Source organism: Octopus sinensis, linkage group LG15 (assembly GCF_006345805.1).
Source record: "Octopus sinensis linkage group LG15, ASM634580v1, whole genome shotgun sequence".
In the NCBI taxonomy this organism is placed as follows: Eukaryota; Metazoa; Mollusca; class Cephalopoda; order Octopoda; family Octopodidae; genus Octopus; species Octopus sinensis.
The window spans coordinates 6,371,581-6,396,609 of record NC_043011.1 but is presented as its reverse complement, the minus strand read 5'-3'; the positions used below and the strand labels follow the sequence as shown (position 1 = coordinate 6,396,609).

The window sequence follows — 25,029 nt, the reverse complement described above, 5'->3', positions numbered from 1 at the left end:
GGGACTGAACCCAAAACCATGTGCTTGCAAAGTGAGCTTCTTAATCACAAAGCAATGCCTGCACCTCATCATCATCGGCATTATCATTATCAGTTCTATATTTAAGAGATGAGGAATTATGTACATTATTGACAATTGATGGATATTTGTCCTCATCTCGTTTGTTGTTAATCAAATCAAATTCACAAATTCGATGACTGGCACCCATGCCAGCGGAGCACTAAGAGCACCATCCGAACATGATCGCTGCCAGAGCAGCTGACTGTCCCATGCCGGTGGCATGTAAAAAGCACCATTCAAACGTGATCGCTACCTGCATCGCCTTACTGGCACTTGTGTTGGTGGCACGTGAAAAACATTTGAGCGAGGTCATTGCCAGTGCCGCTGGACTGGTTATATGCAGGTGGCACGTAAAAAACACCACTTCAGCGTGGCTGTTGCCAGTACTGCCTGACTGGCCCTCATGCCAGTGGCATGTAAAAGCACCCACTACACTCTCGGAGTGGTTGGCGTTAGGAAGGGCATCCAGCTGTAGAAACTCTGCCAGATTAGATTAGAGCCTGGTGCAGCCATCTGGTTTGCCAGTCCTCAGTCAAATTGTACAACCCATACTAGCTTGGAAAGCAGACATTAAATGATAATGATGATGACAATGTTTCGGCTGATATACCCTCCAGCCTTCATCAGGGGTCTGTTGTTATAATAACATTAAAAAATACCTAAGGAATGAGAACCCAGGTTCGAAATTTCCCTAAGACCCCTGATGAAGGCTGGAGGGTATATCAGCCGAAATGTTATGTTAACAACAAACAAGATGAGGACAAATATCTATCAATTGTAAATAATGTATTATCATCATTGTTTAACATCCGCTTTTCCTGCTGGAATGGGTCGGTTGGCTTGACTGCAGATTGGCAAGCCGGGAGGCTGCACCAGGCTCCAATCTGACCTGGCAATGCTTCTACGGCTGGATGTCCTACCTAACACCAACCACTCCGAGAGTGTAGTGGGTGCTTTTACATGCCACCGACCTGTAGATATAAACATTGTCAAGACGACCAATTTGAATCCAGTTTGGAATTGAACAGTTGGTGAGGAGGATTAGTGATAAAACTGATCAAACACAGAATTGAGAGGAATACTGGAAATGTAAACCCTTCAGCTGAGACTAATTGCTCTGAAAAATTATCATCTCATTAACTAATTAACAGCAACTCATCTTGGACAGGAAAAATAAACAAATGAAGCGGGTGGGAAAGATTAGGGTGGAGTGGGGTGGGATAGAGGGGTGAGAGGAGGAGGAAGAGGAAATTAATGAGACTGGTTGGTGAGAAAAGTGTGTTATCACACTACATACTTCGAACGGGTCATTATGGTGTTTAAGAGGTGGGGGAGGGCCAGTATGCTTTTAAGCTGCTTGAGAAAAACAAAAAAAAAAGGAAATAGCTTACCTGGTCGGGTCACCATGAAGAATATGGGCAAAATGAAGACCATGACCAGCAAAAGAACAACATTCTTCAGTCTTGCTCTCATCCGGTAAGCCAATCGGTGGTGAGCTGTAGCCCCTCCAAGACAAATAATTAAGGGTTGGTTGGTCGGTCGGTCGGTCAGGTGGTTGAGTTCCTTTCCTCAACTGACTGGTTCGTTGGTTGGTTGGTTGGATATTTTAAGGAAACAGCAGGGGAGGGTTAGCTTGTTGCTTTATGGTGTGGAGGGGTGGAGCGTGGAACTGGTTGAAATCTCCGTGTGTCAGTTGGACATACAGTGTGTGTGTGTGTGTGTGTGTGTGAAAGAACAAAACACCAATGTCACCTCCTCACCACTTGGTGGTGGTGGTGGGAGGCAATGATGGTGGGGCGGTGGTGGTGGTGGTGCAACCTATGCGGCCAGCAGTAATGTCCCAGACAGGAGTTTTTTCAGTAATATCAGCAGTAATAAGAGTACTATAGGTGGTGGTGGTGGTGGGGACGAGGCCTAGCTATGTAATAACAGAGTGACTGTGACAAACACTATGACAAAGACAGGGAGGGAGGTGATTGACAGGAGCAACAGGAGGGGGGTAAGGAGGCGGGGTTGTGCAACACCGCCAGCAAGGACAGTGGTGGTGGTGGTGCAGTCGGTGGTGGTGGTGGTGGTGGTGGCAGTGCAGGTGGGTGTAGTTGTTGTTGTTGTTGGTGGTGGTGTTGTTGTAGTAGTAGTAGTAGCAGTGGTGGTGGTGGCGTCGACGGCGGCAGTGGCAGTCACAGTGGTGGCGGCGGCGGCGGCGACGTTGTTGGTGTTGTTGTTGTTGCTGCTGCTGCTGCTGGTGGTGTGGTGGTAGTAGTAGTAGCTGTGTCTGTAGTGGTAGCAGTCCTAGAATGGGCGCTCTACAGGACATTTTACAAGTACCCCCCCACCCACCACACAATGAACTAGTCTGCCAGACAGGGGTGAACGCAGCAACAGCAGTAGCAGCAACAGCAGCAGCAAGAAGAGGCGACGGGCTGGCGGTCGGGTAACATCACTGAGTCCAAATGTGGCGGAGAGGACGACTGCTACGACAACAACAACAACAGCATGCAGTGATTTCTGAAACGAAATAAAACAATATTTAGTGAGAAAATCAAAGGAGATGAAGAAAAAAAAAAAATCTGTTTTTATTTAATTGAAAAAGATTCACTTAAAATTGAATTGAAAAGAAAAATGCAAAACACACATCAGAGAAACGACAATAGTTTGGTTTTAAATGACATTGTTTCGTCAGTGGAATGGTAGGGGAGTTACGGATTTCAGGGAGGGGGGGTTGTTTTCTTACCTGTCAGTCACAGAGAGCACCATCATCATCATCATCATCATCCTACCTTAATATCCACTATTTCATGCTCAAACGAATCAAATGAAATTCGTCAAGGCAGATTTTCTGTGGCCAGATGCCCCTCATGTTGCCAAAATTTCCACGAGAGGGAAATGCTACCTATTTCTTTACTACCCACAAGGGACTAAACACGGAGGGGACAAACAAGGACAGACAAATGGATTAAGTCGATTACATCGACTCCAGTGCGTAAATGGTACTTATTTAATCGACCCTGAAAGGATGAAAGGCAAAGTCGACCACGGCAGATTTTGAACTCAGAACGTAGCGGCAGACGAAATACCTATTTCTTTATTACCCACAAGGGACTAAACACAGGGGGGACAAACAAGGACAGACAAACGGATTAAGTCGATTATATCGACCCCAGTGCATAACTGGTACTTATTTAATCGACCCCGAAAGGATGAAAGTCATAGTCGACCACGGCGGATTTTGAACTCAGAACGTAGCGGCAGACGAAATACCGCAAAGCATTTTGCCCGGTGTGTGAAATGTTACCTGTTAGGTAAATATTTCTCCTAAAGCCAGATAGGTTTCTCACAAGGAATTGGAATCAAACGACACCACTTGAGTGACAGTGACACTCATTTACAACTGTCACATGATGTCAAGATTAAGAGACAGTAACACACACATATCTTCTGTCTTTTACTTGTTTCAGTCAGACTGTGGCCATGCTGGGGCACCACCTTGAAGAATTTTCTTTTTAAACCGGGTACTTATTCTATCAGTCTCTTTTGCCAAACCGTTAAGCCACATGCACACACATACATAATGAACTTCTTTCAGTTTCCTTCAACCAAATCCACTCACAAGGCTTTGATCAGCCCTGGACCATAATAGATGCTTGCCAAAGTGTGCTATGCAGTGGGACTGAACTCAGGGTCATGTGATTGGAAAGCAAGCTTTTTACCACAGATCTATATTTGTATGAATGTTAGAAACTCAGACAGAATGTCTCAATGTAAATTCAGACTAACGAAGCGAGCTGGCAGAATCGTTAGCATGCCAGGCAAAATGCTTCAGGACATTTTTCCTGTCTTTACACTGAGTTCAAATTCCACTAGTTTCGACTTGCAGGTTATGGATCGATAAAATAAGCAACAGTCAAGCACTGGGGTTGATGCAATCGCCTTATCCTCCCTCCCACAAAATTGCTGGCCTTGTACCAAAATTTGAAAGCAATATTAATAGAGACTAGATTCATGTGCACTAATAAAGCCTCGATTACCAAGTGACCTTTATCGACAGCTGTTCAATCAAATGTCTGTTATGGATTTCTCTGCCGCCAATAAACACTAACACTTTTATTTTTATTTTTTCCATTTTCAATATTTTGGTTCCATTAAATGGTGTAATCTGGAAATAGGTTTTGTCTGGCAATATCAGACAATCCAATTTGGAGAAATCTGAAATTTGACTTTCGGCAGCTTCTGTTTTCAAACAGATAACAACTTTGCTGGTTCTGTTTTCACATCCTTTAGTGATGAAGTGCAGAGCAATATAGCACAGTATGATGCAGCGTGCATGATGTGGTCTAGTTCAGTGTGGGTTCTAGTACAGTGAGGGTTTTTTTAAGGTATGGAGTGGTTAAATAGAGGCAGTGTTGTGTAGTGAAGAGTGAGTGAATGGGTGGCAATGGATGAGGAGGTGGGGTACATCATGGTAGCACGTGGTATGATGCAGGGTAGGGCAGTGGTGGTGTTGTAATGGTTTAGCACAAAGTGATGTGGTGGGTGGAGCATGGGGGTAGTGCAATGCAAAATGGTGTGGTGTAGGATAGAGATGGGAGGGGCACGATGCCAGATTGTCGGGGGGGGGGAGAAATGAATTGACATCAGAGAAAAGTGATAACAGATGTTGCAGAATATGTGATATAAAAACAATATGTAAGATGGCTTTACATAAGGACAAACAAGACTTTCCCATTACTTACAAGGTTAGGGTTAGGGGAGAGTCTCTCTCTCTCTCTCTCTCTCTCTCTCTCTCTCTCTCTCTCATGTATTTGAAACATAAATGAAATGCTTTCAACTGAGATTAGAACCTGAATTCAGGAGTGCATTCCATCCACAGAACACAAACAAAACCAATGTTTCCATTGGTTCGACTGAGTCAAAACCTTTCCAAGTTAATCTTGTATCTCTTATTTGTTTCAATCATTAGACTATGGCCATTCTGGGGCACTGCTTTGAAGAAATTTTAGTCGAATTATTTGACCCCAGTACTCATTTTTTTTATCAGTATCTTTTGCTGAACCACTAAGTTACACACCAACACTGATTGTCAAGCAGTGGTTGAGGACAAACAAACACACACACAACAGGCTTCTTTCAGTTTCCATCCACCACTCCTAAAGCTTTAGTTGGCCTGAGACTATAGTAAAAAAACACTTGCCCAAGGTGCCATGCAATGGGAATGAACCAGGAACCATTTGGTTTTGAAGCAACCTTCTCACAACACAGCAACACTTTCACTGGTTTCTTACAGAAAAATGATAAATTAATTCTAAACTGTGGTTTGAAGTAGAAAATTGCTTCCCCAAGTAGAAAATCGCTCACCATGCAGCTCCAAGAGGCTAAAATTTCTGCTTCACTGGAGTTAAAAAGAATTTTCTTTTTTATATCTGATCGATATTGGCTCCTCTACATTACGACAACCCTCAACATATTACTGCTACATACCACCATCTTTACCTCCTCTATAGCAAAACACCTGTATGATGTTCATGTACAAGTTTCTGTATATCTAGGACAGCATCCTTCCAATGTATCCCACTTCACTGGAAATAGTTGTGATCAAAGGGGTATTTGACTGTTAATTCTAGCAGGTCAAACAACTGCACAGAAGTTTCCTTATCAGCTCAACTTTGATAAAACTTTTAAGACAATGTGGAGAATGTTTGGTGGCAATGGAAATAGAAAATGTGTATTGTTGGCAATTTTCTTCCTCTGTCATCCCTTCCTTTGGACTTTTCCCTATTTCTGAAGAGCTTTACTCGAAACATAAAATCCTCTTTCTTTCCTTTCCTGAGCGTCTGATAATGCAGTACTTGTACCATGTCCTCACAGTCTTGATTTTTCTTGTTTGTTCTTCTTTGTTTGGATTCACTATATATATATATATATATAATCATCATCATCATCATTTAGCGTCCGCTTTCCATGCTGGCATGGGTTGGACGGTTCAACCGGGGTCTGGGAAGCCAGAAGGCTGCACCAGGCCCAGTCTCATCTGGCGATGTTTCTACGGCTGGATGCCCTTCCTAACGCCAACCCCTTCATGAGTGTAGTGGGTGCTTTTTACGTGCCAGACGAGGCTGGCAAACAGCCAAGATCGGATGGTGCTTTTTACGTGCCACTGGCACGGAGGCCAGGCGTTGCTGGCAACAGCCACGATCGGATGGTGCTTTTTACATGTCACCGGCACGGAGGTCAGTCGGGGCACTGGCAACGGCCACATTCAGGGGCAAAGGTAAAATGATTTACCACAAATTACTAATACAAGATAAGAAAATGGAGAAATACAACTAAATCAAATATCAATTACCAGATAATACTCAATCAGATACTTTATTAAACTACCACATAAGAGACTGTAGGGTTAAATATAAAAAGCAGAACAAATCAGTGTACATAAAGGAATGTACATAAAAAAGTGTACATAAAAGAGTAATGTTGTATAATAAGTAGAATATATATAAAAGAGAATATAAATACAAGTAAATATAAATCAGTTAATTTGAGGATATAATGTCCTCCTTAGGGATTATAAAATATGGAACTCAACTGGTGTTATCAATGGACATATTGGGCAATTCTCTCGATATATAAGGATAAACAGTCTAATTTACATTTATTGATATAAGAAAATGGAAAAAAAATATTGTGGATACTTATTTTATTTCTATCACAATAAGAACATAGCAAATAGTTGAATACAAATAAAATTTAAGTAAACACACATTTCAATCTGGTCGCCAGATTGTAGGCAATTTTTATGCTTATATTATGTCAAGTCATGTTTATTTAAATTTTATTTCTATTAAACTATCTGCTAGGCTCTTGTTGTGATACAAATAAAATAAGTATCCACAATATTTTCTCCATATATATACACATACATATAGATATATATCCCAAACTATCATTACAAGCAGCTGTGCTGGTGCCACATGAAAAGCTGCCATACCAGCGCCACATGGAAAGCAGCTGTGCTGGTGCCACATGAAAAACACACATGATAACTGTACAGCAGTACAGCCAAGAGCAATTCATGAACAGCTATGGGTTGGCAGTATGCACCATGCTCTTGCTAATTGTTTCATATAGTCACTTGACCCCTTCACACTTGAACCAGTAGAATATTCAGAGTGTGAGGGTTGGAGAGCCAGGGCAGGGCATCAGCACTGCTTCAGGCTAGTATTCAACTACAGTTGAGTAGATTGGGGCAATATGAAATGAAATATGTTGTTGAAGGCCACAGTGTGCCACCAAGTATGGGTACCAAACCCACATCTGTATGTTTAGGAGCCAAACACCCTAACTACTAAGGCAATGGGCCAATAAGAAATGTTGTGCTAAATACATTAAGAAATGTTAGAGCACAGCTCTCTCTCACACACACACACTCACAGAACATGCACACACAGTGTATACACACACACACACACATACATATAGACAGACAGACAGACAGAACATGCACACAGTGTATACAAACACATAGACAAATGAAAAAGACTAACAACTCACACATCTGCTGACAGCTTTACAACATGGAAAGGTGTGTGTGTGCATGTGTGTGAGCACAGCCACCCTTACACATTGAAAATATCACAAGAGACGGAGTGGGGTGGTAGAGAGAATGATGATTTACGCAACTGAATAATGGAGAGTATTTTATGTTTAAAGAACGATGTCCATGGTTACATGTCAGCTGTGATATTGTGTTTTGGTTTAATGTTGACAATGGAACTGATGTGCAGCACTTCAGGTGGCACTTCTTAAACACTAAACGGCTCAAAGACAAGCAAAGATTGCTTATGTTGGACCTATTACAAACATTTAACCACCACCACCACCACCACACTTTCTCCATCACCACAATCACTGCAGACTTGCTGTAATAATTTTACCAGTGTCATAATTTTGTATGCATGTGTGTGTGTGTGTGTTTAGGCTGTCAATCACTTTATTGTCACCATTTCATCAGAAACTTCTCTGTCATCATCATCATCATTTAATGTCTTATCCTTGCTGGCAGGGGTTGGATGTTTCGACAATAGAGGAGTCAGAGAACTTCCCCAGGCTCCAGCTGTCTTCTTCATGGTTTTCTACAGCCGGATGCCCTTCCTAATGCCAACCTCTTCACAGCGGAGGACGACGACCGAGATGGGGGGGGATAACGACCGAGACAGCGGAGGACGACGACCGAGATGGGGGAGGATAACGACCGAGACAGCGGAGGACGACAACCGAGATGGGGGAGGATAACGACCGAGACAGCGGAGGACGACAACCGAGATGGGGGAGGATAACGACCGAGACAGCAGAGGACAACAACCGAGATGGGGGAGGATAACGACCGAGACAGCGGAGGATGATGACCGAGATGGGGGAGGATAATGACAGAGACAGCGGAGGACAACGACCAAGATGGGGGAGGATAACGACCGAGACAGCGGAGGACGACAACCGAGATGGGAGAGGATAACGACTGAGACAGCGGAGGACGACGACCGAGATGGGGGAGGATAACGACCGAGACAGCGGAGGACAACAACCGAGATGGGGGAGGATAACGACCGAGACAGCGGAGGATGATGACCGAGATGGGGGAGGATAATGACAGAGACAGCGGAGGACAACAACCGAGATGGGGGAGGATAACGACCGAGACAGCAGAGGACGACGACCGAGATGGGGGAGGATAACGACCGAGACAGCGGAGGACGACGACCGAGATGGGGGAGGATAACGACCGAGACAGCGGAGGACAACAACCGAGATGGGGGAGGATAACGACCGAGACAGCGGAGGACAACAACCGAGATGGGGGAGGATAACGACCGAGACAGCGGAGGACAACGACCGAGATGGGGGAGGATAACGACCGAGGCAGCAGAGGACAACAACCGACATGGGGGAGGATAACGACTGAGACAGCGGAGGACGACAACCGAGATGGGGGAGGATAACGACCGAGACAGCAGAGGACGACGACCGAGATGGGGGAGGATAACGACCGAGACAGCGGAGGACGACAACCGAGATGGGGGAGGATAACGACCAAGACAGCGGAGGACGACGACCGAAATGGGGGAGGATAACGACCGAGACAGCAGAGGACGACGACCGAGATGGGGGAGGATAACGACCAAGACAGCGAGGACGACGACCGAGACAGCAGAGGACGACGACCGAGATGGGGGAGGATAACGACCGAGACAGTGGAGGACGACGACGAGATGGGGGAGGATACGACCGACACAGCAGAGGACAACAACCGAGATGGGGGAGGATAACGACCAAGACAGCAGAGGACGACGACCGAGATGGGGGAGGATAACAACCGAGACAGCAGAGGACGACGACCGAGATGGGGGAGGATAACGACCGAGACAGCGGAGGACGACGACCGAGATGGGGGAGGATAACGACCGAGACAGCGGAGGACAACGACCGAGATGGGGGAGGATAACGACCGAGACAGCAGAGATCGACGACCGAGATGGGGGAGGATAACGACCGAGACAGCGGAGGACAACAACCGAGATGGGGGAGGATAACGACCGAGACAGCAGAGGACGACGACCGAGATGGGGGAGGATAACGACCGAGACAGCGGAGGACGACGACCGAGATGGGGGAGGATAACGACCGAGACAGCGGAGGACAACAACCGAGATGGGGGAGGATAACGACCGAGACAGCGGAGGACAACAACCGAGATGGGGGAGGATAACGACCGAGACAGCGGAGGATGATGACCGAGATGGGGGAGGATAATGACAGAGACAGCGGAGGACAACGACCGAGATGGGGGAGGATAACGACCGAGACAGCGGAGGACGACAACCGAGATGGGAGAGGATAACGACTGAGACAGCGGAGGACGACGACCGAGATGGGGGAGGATAGCGACCGAGACAGCGGAGGACAACAACCGAGATGGGGGAGGATAACGACCGAGACAGCGGAGGATGATGACCGAGATGGGGGAGGATAATGACAGAGACAGCGGAGGACAACAACCGAGATGGGGGAGGATAACGACCGAGACAGCAGAGGACGACGACCGAGATGGGGGAGGATAACGACCGAGATGGTGGAGGATAACGACGAGACAGCGGAGGACGACAACCGAGATGGGGGAGGATAACGACCGAGACAGCGGAGGACAACAACCGAGATGGGGGAGGATAACGACCGAGACAGCGGAGGACGACGACCGAGATGGGGGAGGATAACGACCGAGACAGCGGAGGACAACGACCGAGATGGGGGAGGATAACGACCGAGGCAGCAGAGGACAACAACCGACATGGGGGAGGATAACGACTGAGACAGCGGAGGACGACAACCGAGATGGGGGAGGATAACGACCGAGACAGCAGAGGACGACGACCGAGATGGGGGAGGATAACGACCGAGACAGCAGAGGACGACGACCGAGATGGGGGAGGATAACGACCGAGACAGCGGAGGACGACAACCGAGATGGGGGAGGATAACGACCGAGACAGCAGAGGACGACGACCGAGATGGGGGAGGATAACGACCAAGACAGCGGAGGACGACGACCGAGACAGCAGAGGACGACGACCGAGATGGGGGAGGATAACGACCGAGACAGTGGAGGACGACGACCGAGATGGGGGAGGATAACGACCGACACAGCAGAGGACAACAACCGAGATGGGGGAGGATAACGACCAAGACAGCGGAGGACGACGACCGAGATGGGGGAGGATAACAACGAGACAGCAGAGGACGACGACCGAGATGGGGGAGGATAACGACCGAGACAGCGGAGGACGACGACCGAGATGGGGGAGGATAACGACAGAGACAGCGAGGACAACAACGAGATGGGGGAGGATAACGACCGAGACAGCAGAGGACGACGACCGAGATGGGGAGGATAACGACCGAGACAGCGGAGGACAACACCGAGATGGGGGAGGATAACGACCGAGACAGCGGAGGACAACAACCGAGATGGGGGAGGATAACGACCGAGACAGCGGAGGACAACAACCGAGATGGGGGAGGATAACGACCGAGACAGCGGAGCGGAGGACGATGACCGAGATGGGGGAGGATAATGACAGAGACAGCAGAGGACGACGACCGAGATGGGGGAGGATAACGACCGAGACAGCGGAGGACGACGACCGAGATGGGGGAGGATAACGACCGAGACAGCGGAGGACAACGACCGAGATGGGGGAGGATAACGACGAGGCAGCAGAGGACAACAACCGACATGGGGGAGGATAACGACTGAGACAGCGGAGGACGACAACCGAGATGGGGGAGGATAACGACCGAGACAGCAGAGGACGACGACCGAGATGGGGGAGGATAACGACCGAGACAGCGGAGGACGACAACCGAGATGGGGGGAGGAGGATACGACCGAGACAGCGGAGGACAAGAACCGAGATGGGGGAGGATATACGACCGAGACAGCGGAGGACGACAACCGAGATGGGGGAGGATAACGACCGAGACAGCGGAGGACAACAACCGAGATGGGGGAGGATAACGACCGAGACAGCGGAGGATGACGACCGAGATGGGGGAGGATAACGACCGAGATAGCGGAGGACGACGACCGAGATGGGGGAGGATAACGACCGAGACAGCGGAGGATGACGACCGAGATGGGGGAGGATAACGACTGAGACAGCGGAGGATGAAGACCGAGATGGGGGAGGATAACGACCAAGACAGCGGAGGACGACGACCGAGATGGGGGAGGATAACGACCGAGACAGCGGAGGACAACAACCGAGATGGGGGAGGATAACGACCGAGACAGCGGAGGATGACGACCGAGATGGGGGAGGATAACGACCGAGACAGCGGAGGATGACGACCGAGATGGGGGAGGATAACGACTGAGACAGCGGAGGATGACGACCGAGATGGGGGAGGATAACAACCGAGACAGCGGAGGACAACAACCGGAGAAGATGGGGGAGGATACGACCGAGACAGCGCGGAGGACGACGACCAAGATGGGGGAGGATAACGACTGGAGACAGCGGAGGACGATGACCGAGATGGGGGAGGATAACGACGAGACAGCAGAGGACGACGACCGAGATGGGGGAGGATAACGACCGAGACAGAGCGAGGACGACGACCGAGATGGGGGAGGATAATGACCGAGACAGCGGAGGACAACGACCGAGATGGAGGAGGATAACGACCGAGACAGCAGAGATCGACGACCGAGATGGGGGAGGATAACGACCGAGACAGCGGAGGACAACAACCGAGATGGGGGAGGATAACGACCGAGACAGCGGAGGACGACAACCGAGATGGGGAGGATAACGACCAAGACAGCGGAGGACGACGACGAGATGGGGGAGGATAACGACCGAGACAGCAGAGGACGACGACCGAGATGGGGGAGGATAACGACCAAGACAGCGGAGGACGACGACCGAGACAGCAGAGGACGACGACCGAGATGGGGGAGGATAACGACCGAGACAGTGGAGGACGACGACCGAGAGAGGGGGGGAGGATAACGACCGAGACAGCAGAGGACAACAACCGAGATGGGGGAGGATAACGACCAAGACAGCGGAGGACGACGACCGAGATGGGGGAGGATAACAACCGAGACAGCAGAGGACGACGACCGAGATGGGGGAGGATAACGACCGAGACAGCGGAGGACGACGACCGAGATGGGGGAGGATAACGACCGAGACAGCGGAGGACAACGACCGAGATGGGGGGAGGAACGACCGAGACAGCAGAGGACAACAACCGAGATGGGGGAGGATAACGACCGAGACAGCGGAGGATGACGACCGAGATGGGGGAGGATAACGACCGAGACAGCGGAGGATGACGACCGAGATGGGGGAGGATAACGACTGAGACAGCGGAGGATGACGACCGAGATGGGGGAGGATAACAACCGAGACAGCGGAGGACAACAACCGAGATGGGGGAGGATAACGACCGAGACAGCGGAGGACGACGACCAAGATGGGGGAGGATAACGACTGAGACAGCGGAGGACGATGACCGAGATGGGGGAGGATAACGACCGAGACAGCGGAGGACGACGACCGAGATGGGGGAGGATAACGACCGAGACAGCGGAGGACGACGACCAAGATGGGGGAGGATAACGACTGAGACAGCGGAGGACGATGACTGAGATGGGGGAGGATAACGACCGAGACAGCGGAGGACGACGACCGAGATGGGGGAGGATAATGACCGAGACAGCGGAGGACGACAACCAAGACAGCGGAGGACGACGACCGAGATGGGGGAGGATAACGACCGAGACAGCGGAGGACAACAACCGAGATGGGGGAGGATAACGACCGAGACAGCGGAGGACAACAACCGAGATGGGGGAGGATAACGACCGAGACAGCGGAGGACGATGACCGAGATGGGGGAGGATAATGACAGAGACAGCAGAGGACGACGACCGAGATGGGGGAGGATAACGACCGAGACAGCGGAGGACGACGACCGAGATGGGGGAGGATAACGACCGAGACAGCGGAGGACAACGACCGAGATGGGGGAGGATAACGACCGAGGCAGCAGAGGACAACAACCGACATGGGGGAGGATAACGACTGAGACAGCGGAGGACGACAACCGAGATGGGGGAGGATAACGACCGAGACAGCAGAGGACGACGACCGAGATGGGGGAGGATAACGACCGAGACAGCGGAGGACGACAACCGAGATGGGGGAGGATAACGACCGAGACAGCGGAGGACAAGAACCGAGATGGGGGAGGATAACGACCGAGACAGCGGAGGACGACAACCGAGATGGGGGAGGATAACGACCGAGACAGCGGAGGACAACAACCGAGATGGGGGAGGATAACGACCGAGACAGCGGAGGATGACGACCGAGATGGGGGAGGATAACGACCGAGATAGCGGAGGACGACGACCGAGATGGGGGAGGATAACGACCGAGACAGCGGAGGATGACGACCGAGATGGGGAGGATAACGACTGAGACAGCGGAGGATGAAGACCGAGATGGGGGAGGATAACGACCAAGACAGCGGAGGACGACGACCGAGATGGGGGAGGATAACGACCGAGACAGCGGAGGACAACAACCGAGATGGGGGAGGATAACGACCGAGACAGCGGAGGATGACGACCGAGATGGGGGAGGATAACGACCGAGACAGCGGAGGATGACGACCGAGATGGGGGAGGATAACGACTGAGACAGCGGAGGATGACGACCGAGATGGGGGAGGATAACAACCGAGACAGCGGAGGACAACAACCGAGATGGGGGAGGATAACGACCGAGACAGCGGAGGACGACGACCAAGATGGGGGAGGATAACGACTGAGACAGCGGAGGACGATGACCGAGATGGGGGAGGATAACGACCGAGACAGCAGAGGACGACGACCGAGATGGGGGAGGATAACGACCGAGACAGCGGAGGACGACGACCGAGATGGGGGAGGATAATGACCGAGACAGCGGAGGACAACGACCGAGATGGAGGAGGATAACGACCGAGACAGCAGAGATCGACGACCGAGATGGGGGAGGATAACGACCGAGACAGCGGAGGACAACAACCGAGATGGGGGAGGATAACGACCGAGACAGCGGAGGACGACAACCGAGATGGGGAGGATAACGACCAAGACAGCGGAGGACGACGACCGAGATGGGGGAGGATAACGACCGAGACAGCAGAGGACGACGACCGAGATGGGGGAGGATAACGACCCAGACAGCGGAGGACGACGACCGAGACAGCAGAGGACGACGACCGAGATGGGGGAGGATAACGACCGAGACAGTGGAGGACGACGACCGAGATGGGGGAGGATAACGACCGAGACAGCAGAGGACAACAACCGAGATGGGGGGAGGATAACGACCAAGACAGCGGAGGACGACGACCGAGATGGGGGAGGATAACAACCGAGACAGCAGAGGACGACGACCGAGATGGGGGAGGATAACGACCGAGACAGCGGAGGACGACGACCGAGATGGAGGAGGATAACGACCGAGACAGCGGAGGACAACGACCGAGATGGGGGAGGATAACGACCGATAACGACGAGACAGCAGAGGAAACAACCGATGGGGGAGGATACGACCGAGACAGCGGAGGACGACAACCGAGATGGGGGAGGATAACGACCGAGACAGCGGAGGACAACAACCGAGATGGGGGAGGATAACGACCGAGACAGCGGAGGATGACGACCGAGATGGGGGAGGATAAGACCGAGATAGCGGAGGACGACGACCGAGATGGGGGAGGATAACGACCGAGACAGCGGAGGATGACGACCGAGATGGGGAGGATAACGACTGAGACAGCGGAGGATGAAGACCGAGATGGGGGAGGATAACGACCAAGACAGCGGAGGACGACGACGAGATGGGTGGGGAGGATAACGACCGAGACAGCGGAGGACAACAACCGAGATGGGGGAGGATAACGACCGAGACAGCGGAGGATGACGACCGAGATGGGGGAGGATAACGACCGAGACAGCGGAGGAGGATGACGACCGAGATGGGGGAGGATAACGACTGAGACAGCGGAGGATGACGACCGAGATGGGGGAGGATAACAACCGAGACAGCGGAGGACAACAACCGAGATGGGGGAGGATGATAACGACCGAGACAGCGGAGGACGACGACCAAGATGGGGGAGGATAACGACTGAGACAGCGGAGGACGATGACCGAGATGGGGGAGGATAACGACCGAGACAGCAGAGGACGACGACCGAGATGGGGGAGGATAACGACCGAGACAGCGGAGGACGACGACCGAGATGGGGGAGGATAATGACCGAGACAGCGGAGGACAACGACCGAGATGGAGGAGGATAACGACCGAGACAGCAGAGATCGACGACCGAGATGGGGGAGGATAACGACCGAGACAGCGGAGGACAACAACCGAGATGGGGGAGGATAACGACCGAGACAGCGGAGGACGACAACCGAGATGGGGGAGGATAACGACCAAGACAGCGGAGGACGACGACCGAGATGGGGGAGGATAACGACCGAGACAGCAGAGGACGACGACCGAGATGGGGGAGGATAACGACCAAGACAGCGGAGGACGACGACCGAGACAGCAGAGGACGACGACCGAGATGGGGGAGGATAACGACCGAGACAGTGGAGGACGACGACCGAGATGGGGGAGGATAACGACCGAGACAGCAGAGGACAACAACCGAGATGGGGGAGGATAACGACCAAGACAGCGGAGGACGACGACCGAGATGGGGGAGGATAACAACCGAGACAGCAGAGGACGACGACCGAGATGGGGGAGGATAACGACCGAGACAGCGGAGGACGACGACCGAGATGGGGGAGGATAACGACCGAGACAGCGGAGGACAACGACCGAGATGGGGGAGGATAACGACCGAGACAGCAGAGGACAACAACCGAGATGGGGGAGGATAACGACCGAGACAGCGGAGGATGACGACCGAGATGGGGGAGGATAACGACCGAGACAGCGGAGGATGACGACGACCGAGATGGGGGAGGATAACGACTGAGACAGCGGAGGATGACGACCGAGATGGGGGAGGATAACAACCGAGACAGCAGCGGAGGACAACAACCGAGATGGGGGAGGATAACGACCGAGACAGCGGAGGACGACGACCAAGATGGGGGAGGATAACGACTGAGACAGCGGAGGACGATGACCGAGATGGGGGAGGATAACGACCGAGACAGCGGAGGACGACGACCGAGATGGGGGAGGATAACGACCGAGACAGCGGAGGACGACGACCAAGATGGGGGAGGATAACGACTGAGACAGCGGAGGACGATGACTGAGATGGGGGAGGATAACGACCGAGACAGCGGAGGACGACGACCGAGATGGGGGAGGATAATGACCGAGACAGCGGAGGACGACAACCAAGACAGCGGAGGACGACGACCGAGACAGCAGAAGACGACAACCGAGACAGTGGAGGACAACGACCGAGATGGGGGAGGGCAACGACCGAGATGGGGGAGGATAACGACCAAGGGACACAATGGAAACAAAGGAAGGACAATGACTGAGATGGAGGGGAAAATGACAAGGAAGAGGAGGAGAATAATGGCAAAAGAAGAGGAGGAAGAGGAAGACAAAGAGGGTTGAGAGAAAGATAATCAATAACCCATCTCTTCAGAAAATGTTCATTAACTCCTCTGAAATGTGTCAGTCTTGATGGCAACATTTCTGTTAAGAGAGTTTTTTTTATGGGGATTGAGACTAAACAAAGCATGAATTAGAAACCTGTGTCTAGGCTTTGAAAAGAAGTCATTTCATTGTTATTCAGAAAATCTGAGAGGAGGAAATTTAAAAAGAAGTAGTCACATGTCCATCTCTTGACTGAGTTATTTAGGACACCATTCAGGCTATTGAAATTCATGTGGAAAATTCTTCTTTATGCAAAAACAGGTGGACATGTAGCCAGACTCACACCACACCCTACTTTCAATGGATATGAGGGAGAAGGAAGGATATGAACCATTGATGCAGAAAACAAATGTGGTAGCAGGGGGTGGGTGTATCAGTGATAAGGTGAGGGAGAAACAAAAGGATATGAAGAGAGGGAGGAGAAGAGAACAAAGATGACAAAAAGATAAAAGAGGAAAAGAGAGAGAAAGAAAGAGAGAGAGAGAGAGAGCGCAAATGAAATTCACTGATTTTCTAAAGAAAAAGTCAATTTCTGTTAATACTTATAAAACAATTTGGTTAAAAAAAGTAATAATGTCTAACTGAGAAGTTAATAGATATTAAGAGCTGATAGATATTTGTCCTCATCTTGTTTGTTGTTAACACAACGTTTCAGCTGATATACCCTCCAGCCTTCATCAGGTGTCTTGGGGAAATTTCAAACCTGGGTTCTCATTCCTAAGATATATTTCTATGTTATTATTATTATTATTATTATTATTATTATTCGGGTCACTGCCTGGAATTGAACTCGGAATCTTGGGGTATTTTTCATTATTATTATCATTATTATTATTATTATTATTATTATTATTATTATTATTATTCAGCTCACTGCCTGGAATCAAACTCGGAATCTTGGGGTATCTTTCATTATCATTATCATTATTATTATTATTCAGGTCACTGCCTGGAATCGAACTCGGAATCTTGGGGTTAGTAGCCCATGCTCAGAGGAGTTAATGAGCATTTTCTGAAGAGTTGGATATTAAGTATCCTTCTCCTCTCCCCGTCTTCCTCTGCCTCTTCATCATCCTCTTCCATCATTCTTCTCCTCTTCATTGTCATTCTCCTCTCCTCTTTGTTGACTTCCTCCTCCCGTCTCAGCCGAAACGTGTTAACAACAAAGACGACGACAAATATCCGTCAAATGTAAAGAATGTACATAATTCCTCATCTCTTAAATATAGAACTGTACTAAGGGCTGATCTTTAAAAAAGCAGCATGACCATAACAGCATGTCCAGCACACCTGGCACAATGTCCAATGTGTTCACAAGACTTCCAGAATGTCCACAAAATGTCCAGATGGTTTCATCTTGAACAGCTGTGGTTGAATGAAGCGACCCTGTACTTAGTTTGTTTCTTTTTGTAAACTGGTACTTATTCTATTACCCTCTTTTGCCAAACTGCTAAGTCACAAACCAATACCAGTTGTCAAATGGTGGGGGTGGACAAACACACACACACACACATCATATATATATATATATATACATACATACACATACACACATATTAGAGGGAAACCACTATGTGGACACCCTTATGCTAGAAATAGATCCGCTATGGTCTTACCACTAAGAAATGTTCTCAAGAAAAATTTAGCCAAACAACCAAAACGTAATCGAGCAAGACAAAAGAAAAAGCAATAAAAATATGGATTATTTGCATACATGTTTCACTATTACCATATTACGTAAGTTTACTTACATAAATGTCCGTAGATCATCGGAATATATATATACACACACGAATCAAACAGTTTAATTCTTTTGGTCTCTGTCTACGAAATCCACTAGAAAGTTGGGAGACCTTTAAAGTTATAGTGTAATCTTTTTACCCAGGTGTAGGTATAACTCACATCTGAAAATGTAGGTCAACAGAGTCACAGCACACCCATCCCATAAGATATATGGGATATGGTAGATAAGATCCCACACCCTTAACGCAATTATCAATACACAGGCTGTGACCTTGTAAGAACAATGAGGTAAGCAGAAAAAACATACTTCAATCAAGTGCTTTCAAATAAAACCTTTCCTTTAAAAAATTCCAATGCCACACCTATCACGGCTACTATTCCACTGTTTTACCACCATTCAAACAGAGAACTGGGGAGGACGGACATTCAATACATTGCATACAAGTTTTAGGCTTTCTATAATTCTATTTGTAATTCATTGACTTCAACACACACAGTAAATTAATTACTATACATACAGGGAATGTTTAGTAATTAATTAACAAGATACTTTCTGGCCACAGCTCCATCATTAAATTAGTATTGTAATTAAATTACTAACTGATTAATAATGGTGGCTTTGGTAGGAAAGTAGTCAAGACTATTAAGTTGTTAATTGGAGACAAGTGAAGAGATTGTAGAGACGGGAAGAGTGAAGCGAGAAAGGAAGGAGTGAAAATGGGGGAGGAAACCAAGAGGGGGGAAAGGGTGGTATGAAGTGAAAGGGAGAGATTAAAAGACAAGACAAATCTGAGGAAAGGTAAGAGAAAAGGGAGAGACTTTTGAGTGGAAGATGAGAGAAAGAGAGAGAGAGAGATAAGTAGGCACAAAGAAAGAGGTATGAGTGAGGGGAAAGACAAGAGAAGAAGAGATGAGCAAGTGGAGACAAAAAGAGGGTTTTGAGGAGAGCAAGTGAAAAGAGAGATTGAGAGGTGAGTGAGAAGAGAGACACAAAGAGAGAGGGACCAGTGAGGGCTGAGAGGGGAAAGAGAAAGAAATACCAAAATCCTTTGTGTAAAGATCAAACTATGGGAAATCAAGTTGTTACCATATTTCTACAAACAGAATATTAATTATCAAATTATAATTCTTAATGAGAAAGAGAAAGAAGCAAGACCTTTGGCTATTAGCTACATAGGCACGGGCATGGCTGTGTGGTAAGAAGATTGCTTCCCAACCAGACGATTCCAGGTTCAGTCCCACTGCACAACACCTCGGGCAAATGTCTTCTACTATAGCCTTGGGCTGACCAAAAGCCTTGTGGGTGGATTTGGCAGAAAGAAACTGAAAGAAGTCCAACATGTGTGTGTGTGTGTGTGCTTTTGCACCAGTGTTTGTTCCCCACTCTTGAAAACCAGTGTTGGTGTGTTTACATCCATATAACTTAGCTGTTTGGCAAAAAGAGACCATTAGAATAAGTACCAGGCTTAACGAAAAAAGCAAATCCTGGGGCTGATTTATTTGACTAAAATTCAAGGTGGTGCCCCAGCATGGCCGCAGTATAACTACTGAAACAAAATAACAAATTAACACATGTAGCCTGTCCATGCATGAGAAGTGCACATGTGGCAAAATTCAAGTTTGAGGGGAAGGGCAAATTAAAAAAGTGATTTGCAATCAACCTAAATTGGATAGGAATCCCCACATCCCACTACCCATGCTGTGTGTAATTCTTCAGATTGGAACCCACTTTAGAAACATGGCTATTTCTACAACAAAGAAAGACCTAATTTCCTGTACTGAACATGCACAGCCCAGGTGCTTGCCATTTTGACCCCCTCCCCACCCCTTGAAGGGTTTCAGTCAAACAAATTGGGTATTTCTTTTTCCTTAATGTATGGTACTGCATTACAGGAATGTAAACAAACCAACACCGCTTGTCAAGTGGTGCAAGGTGACAAAACAGACACAAACACATATACATACAACAGGCTCCTACCCCATTTCCATCAACTAAATTCACTCGCAGGGCATTGATCTGCCAAAAGCTACAATAGAAGATACCCACGGTAGTCGATGGAGTCAGCCTGCATTCATTATCTTGTAGCCAGAGTGTGGACGGGTTTATGACACACCACTCTGAATGACATAAGGGCTCTCTCGACACAGATGGCTTTGCATTACAACCAGAGCCTGTAGGTCTTGACCACAGAGAAGGTAAGTGCCCTGACAGAATAACCCTCTTCTCATATATATTTCTTTACTACCCACAAGGGGCTAAACACAGAAGGGACAAACAAGGACAGACAAATGGATTAAGTCGATTATATTGACCCCAGTGCGTAACTGGTACTTATTTAATCGACCCCAAAAAGATGAAAGGCAAAGTCGACCTCGGCAGAATTTGAACTCAGAACGTAGCGGCAGACGAAATACTGCTAAGCATTTTGCCCTTCGTGCTAACGATTCCGCCAGCTCGCCACTCTTCTCATATAAGGAAGGCAGATCCCTAATCTGAGACATGATGTACTGTGACATGTACCCTGATTCCAACCTTGCTGCATCAGAAGCAAACCCAGGTATCATTATCCATAATACAGAGGAAAGAAAGATGAACAAAGACAGCAACTTGACTGGGCGCTATCAGCTTGTATCAGTCACTGTCGAGACCTCAGATGCACTCGAACCCCACAACACAAATTTCCCCCCTCAAAATCAGAATATAACTGCAGCCTATCTGAGAAATGAGCCCAGCAAGGCAGGATGGCTGTTGCAGTGTCACTGGCCATTCTCTGTGGCAATCCTGTCTGCATGACATGGCTAACCACAACATTTGTTCTTGGGTATGTAACTCATTACTCCACTCCACCATCTGCTGCTGCAGCATTTTCACCACCACCACCCCTTTTTTTTGGTTTCCCTAGTAAGATAGTTATGGGGGAATTTTTTTCTCTCTCAATTTAATTTTTTATATTTGGCGGCGAGCTGGCAGAAAGGCTAGCATGCCAGGCGAAATGCTTAGCGGTATTTCGTCTGTCGTTACGTTCTGAGTTCAAATTCCGCCGAGGTCAACTTTGCCTTTCATCCTTTCGGGGTCGATTAAATAAAGTACCTGTTTCGCACTGAGGGTCGATGTAATCGGCTTAACCCTTTCGTTACTATATTTCTGACCAAAATACACCCCTTATGTGTTTCAATTAATTTCTAACGTAATCATAAATTTAGTCTGGTTTCATTAAACAACTATAACTTTTTTATTTATCAATATATTAACGTGAATTTTGGAAGATAATTTAATGAAATGTTCTCAACCAATTCTATACTATAATTTTTGTCACAAAGTGACTCTAATTGCAGGTAGATACAGGTAAATTCAACAAAATATAAAATTATTAAAATTTTGTTCAAACATCGCTATAGAAAATGTTCAGTTGGGTATACAACTAATATTCAGTTGGGTATACAACAAAATTTTACGATAGAATTTGTTATTCTGGGTAACTTTCTGATACCCATAATAATATTTATGGCAAAATAGGCCTTAATTTCATTTAAGGTTGTGGGAAATAACAAACTATCCTTTCTTTCGCTTTGTTTACGTTTAGCGTAACGGTTCGTTTCCGCCGTAATGATTTCAAATAGGCTCATTCGAAAAAGTAAAAAGAAATAGTCTAAGGCTTTACTCTTCTGGGAAAGTCTGTGGCTTGGTCCAGTTTCTTCAGAAAAATCACCGAAAGAAACAGTTTTTAAATTTCACTCCATTCAGGTGCCAATTCATTTTTTTAATCGCTGTCGGAGCTCTCGGATTCACTTTTTCACTTTCGGAAAATGAAACATCAGATTCATTATCAAATACCACATGCTTTTTTTTTTTTCAGTCATAGAGTTAGATTTATGAAGGTCTTCAGTAGAAAATCCTTCGAATTCTGACTCGCTGCTTGATATAATGAAATTCGTATCCATTTTTTGTCAGAATTACAAATTTTGAAAACAATAGGAACAAATTTTGGAAAAAAATCTCCCAAAATTCACGGAATTAAAATTACACTTCGATTTTTGTACAAAACTGTAGTTGAACTCTTTACGAAGTATAATACGTATTTTCACGAATGTACTAAAGATATTTGCTCTGATATTCTCATTTAAATATGAATAGGTAAATTCGGGCAGCTTTGGGCGGTTTGGTCACATTAACCAAAATTTTTTTCGGGCGGTTTGGTAACGAAAGGGTTAATCTCTTTGTCTGTCCTTGTTTGTCCCCTCTATGTTTAGCCCCTTGTGGGCAGTAAAGAAATATATATATTTTTTGTTTTTTTCTTTCTTTTCTTCCTGTAAAAGGATATTTATTTAAAAGCTGTGTGCATGTTCTTCAACAGTTCTAGAGAGATTTCACTTTCAACACACAGAGTCTCAGATCAAATGACTTCATAGACAAAAAGTACCTCTCCAATATTATTCAAGCATAGTATAATGTAACGGGTTTACTATGGAATGAAACCCAGTTGCAAGTTTGGGAAAATTACTAATTTGTGTATCTCAAATCTAATTTTATAATACCTCCTCTCTAACTCAGAGTGCCTCCTCCCTAACATGTAGTACTCCCTCTTTCCTAACATGTGGCACCTCCTCTTTCCTAATTTGGGGTACCTCCTCCTTCTTAACATGGGGTACCTCCTCCTTCCTAACATGGGGTACTTCCTCCTTCCTAACATGGAGCACCTCCTCTTTCCTAACATAGAGTACCTTCCTACATCTTTTTCTTTTAAATGTTACATTTTCAAACTTTTCAAAACCTACTGAAGGTCAGCATTGTATGATCATTGGTCATGTTAGGAAGGAGGAGGTACCCCATGTTAGGAAGGAGGAGGTACCTCAGGTTAGGAAGGAGGAGGTACCCCAGGTTAGGAAAGAAGAGATACAGCATGTTAGGAAAGAGGGAGTACTAGATGTTAGAAAAGCGGAGGTACCCCAGGTTAGAGAGGAGGTATTATAAAATTAGATTTTATAGTGCACTGGTCTGTAATAGACCACACAAAGTCTCATGGTCAAATTTAGAATGAAACCATGGGGCTGGGCAAGGAGGAGGGAAACAAGTGTAAAAATGTAAAATAAAGGACAGCAAAATTAATGACATGTCCCTGAATACTCTGAGTGTCACCACTGATTGTGTCACATCTAACATTAGTCATCAGTGTTATCACAGTCATCAACCTCATAATCACTATATCAGTCATTATTCATTACCACACCATCATAAACACCACCACCACTCGCTTTTACCAACAGCCTTGCCATCACTCATTATCATCACCATATTACAATCATTGCTCCTTACATCACCCTCACCATCACTCATCACCATCATATCATTCATTACTCATTATCTCACCATCAAAACTGCCCTCACTTTCATTATCCTCATCATACCACAATCATTCATTACGACCATCCCTCTCACCTCTACTATCACCCTTGCCGTCACCCTCATCAACCTCACCATTATCAGCCATTGTCATTAACCATTACAACCACTCATCAATCATATCAATCTTTATTCACTACGACACCACCACCATCATGAAGCACTAAAAATACGTAGACAATAGACTCCTTCAAATGCTCGGGGAGATCATTAGAAGTGATAGTTTCTGTTACCTAGGAGACCAAGTTGGGAGTGATTGAGCAAGTTCAGAAAGAGCAGTTGCAAAAATAAGAACAGGCTGGGCAGAGTTCAGAGAGCTTTTACATTTGTTGGTAACTAAGGGCCTCTCCCTCAGAGTGAAAGACAGATTGTATGATGCCTGTGAACATACAGCTATGTTGCATGGCAAGAAAACAGACTTTGACTACAGAGGACTTGTGAAGGCTTGAAAGAAATGAAGCTAGCATGCTCCACTTGATGGGTGATATCAGTGTGCATGCATGAGAGTGAAAACTGGGAAGAAGAGGGGTTAGATGTTGTGTGCAAGAGAGAGGACCATGCTAGTTCGGTCAT

The 25,029-nt window shown here is 47.6% G+C and overlaps 1 protein-coding gene across 4 annotated transcripts in view; it reads right to left on the bottom strand.

The window, feature by feature from the left end:
- The window catches only part of LOC115219729 (alpha-1,3-mannosyl-glycoprotein 4-beta-N-acetylglucosaminyltransferase A), a 187,656-nt gene that overhangs the window by 80,995 nt on the left and 81,632 nt on the right, over window positions 1–25,029 (bottom strand). For all 4 annotated transcript variants that reach the window (XM_036509429.1, XM_036509430.1, XM_029789949.2 and 1 more), the window contains one exon: window positions 1,452–2,568. In XM_036509429.1, coding sequence (XP_036365322.1) covers window positions 1,452–1,533 — 82 coding nt within the window. In that variant the 5' untranslated portion in view covers window positions 1,534–2,568. The remainder of the gene's footprint in view (window positions 1–1,451; window positions 2,569–25,029) is intronic.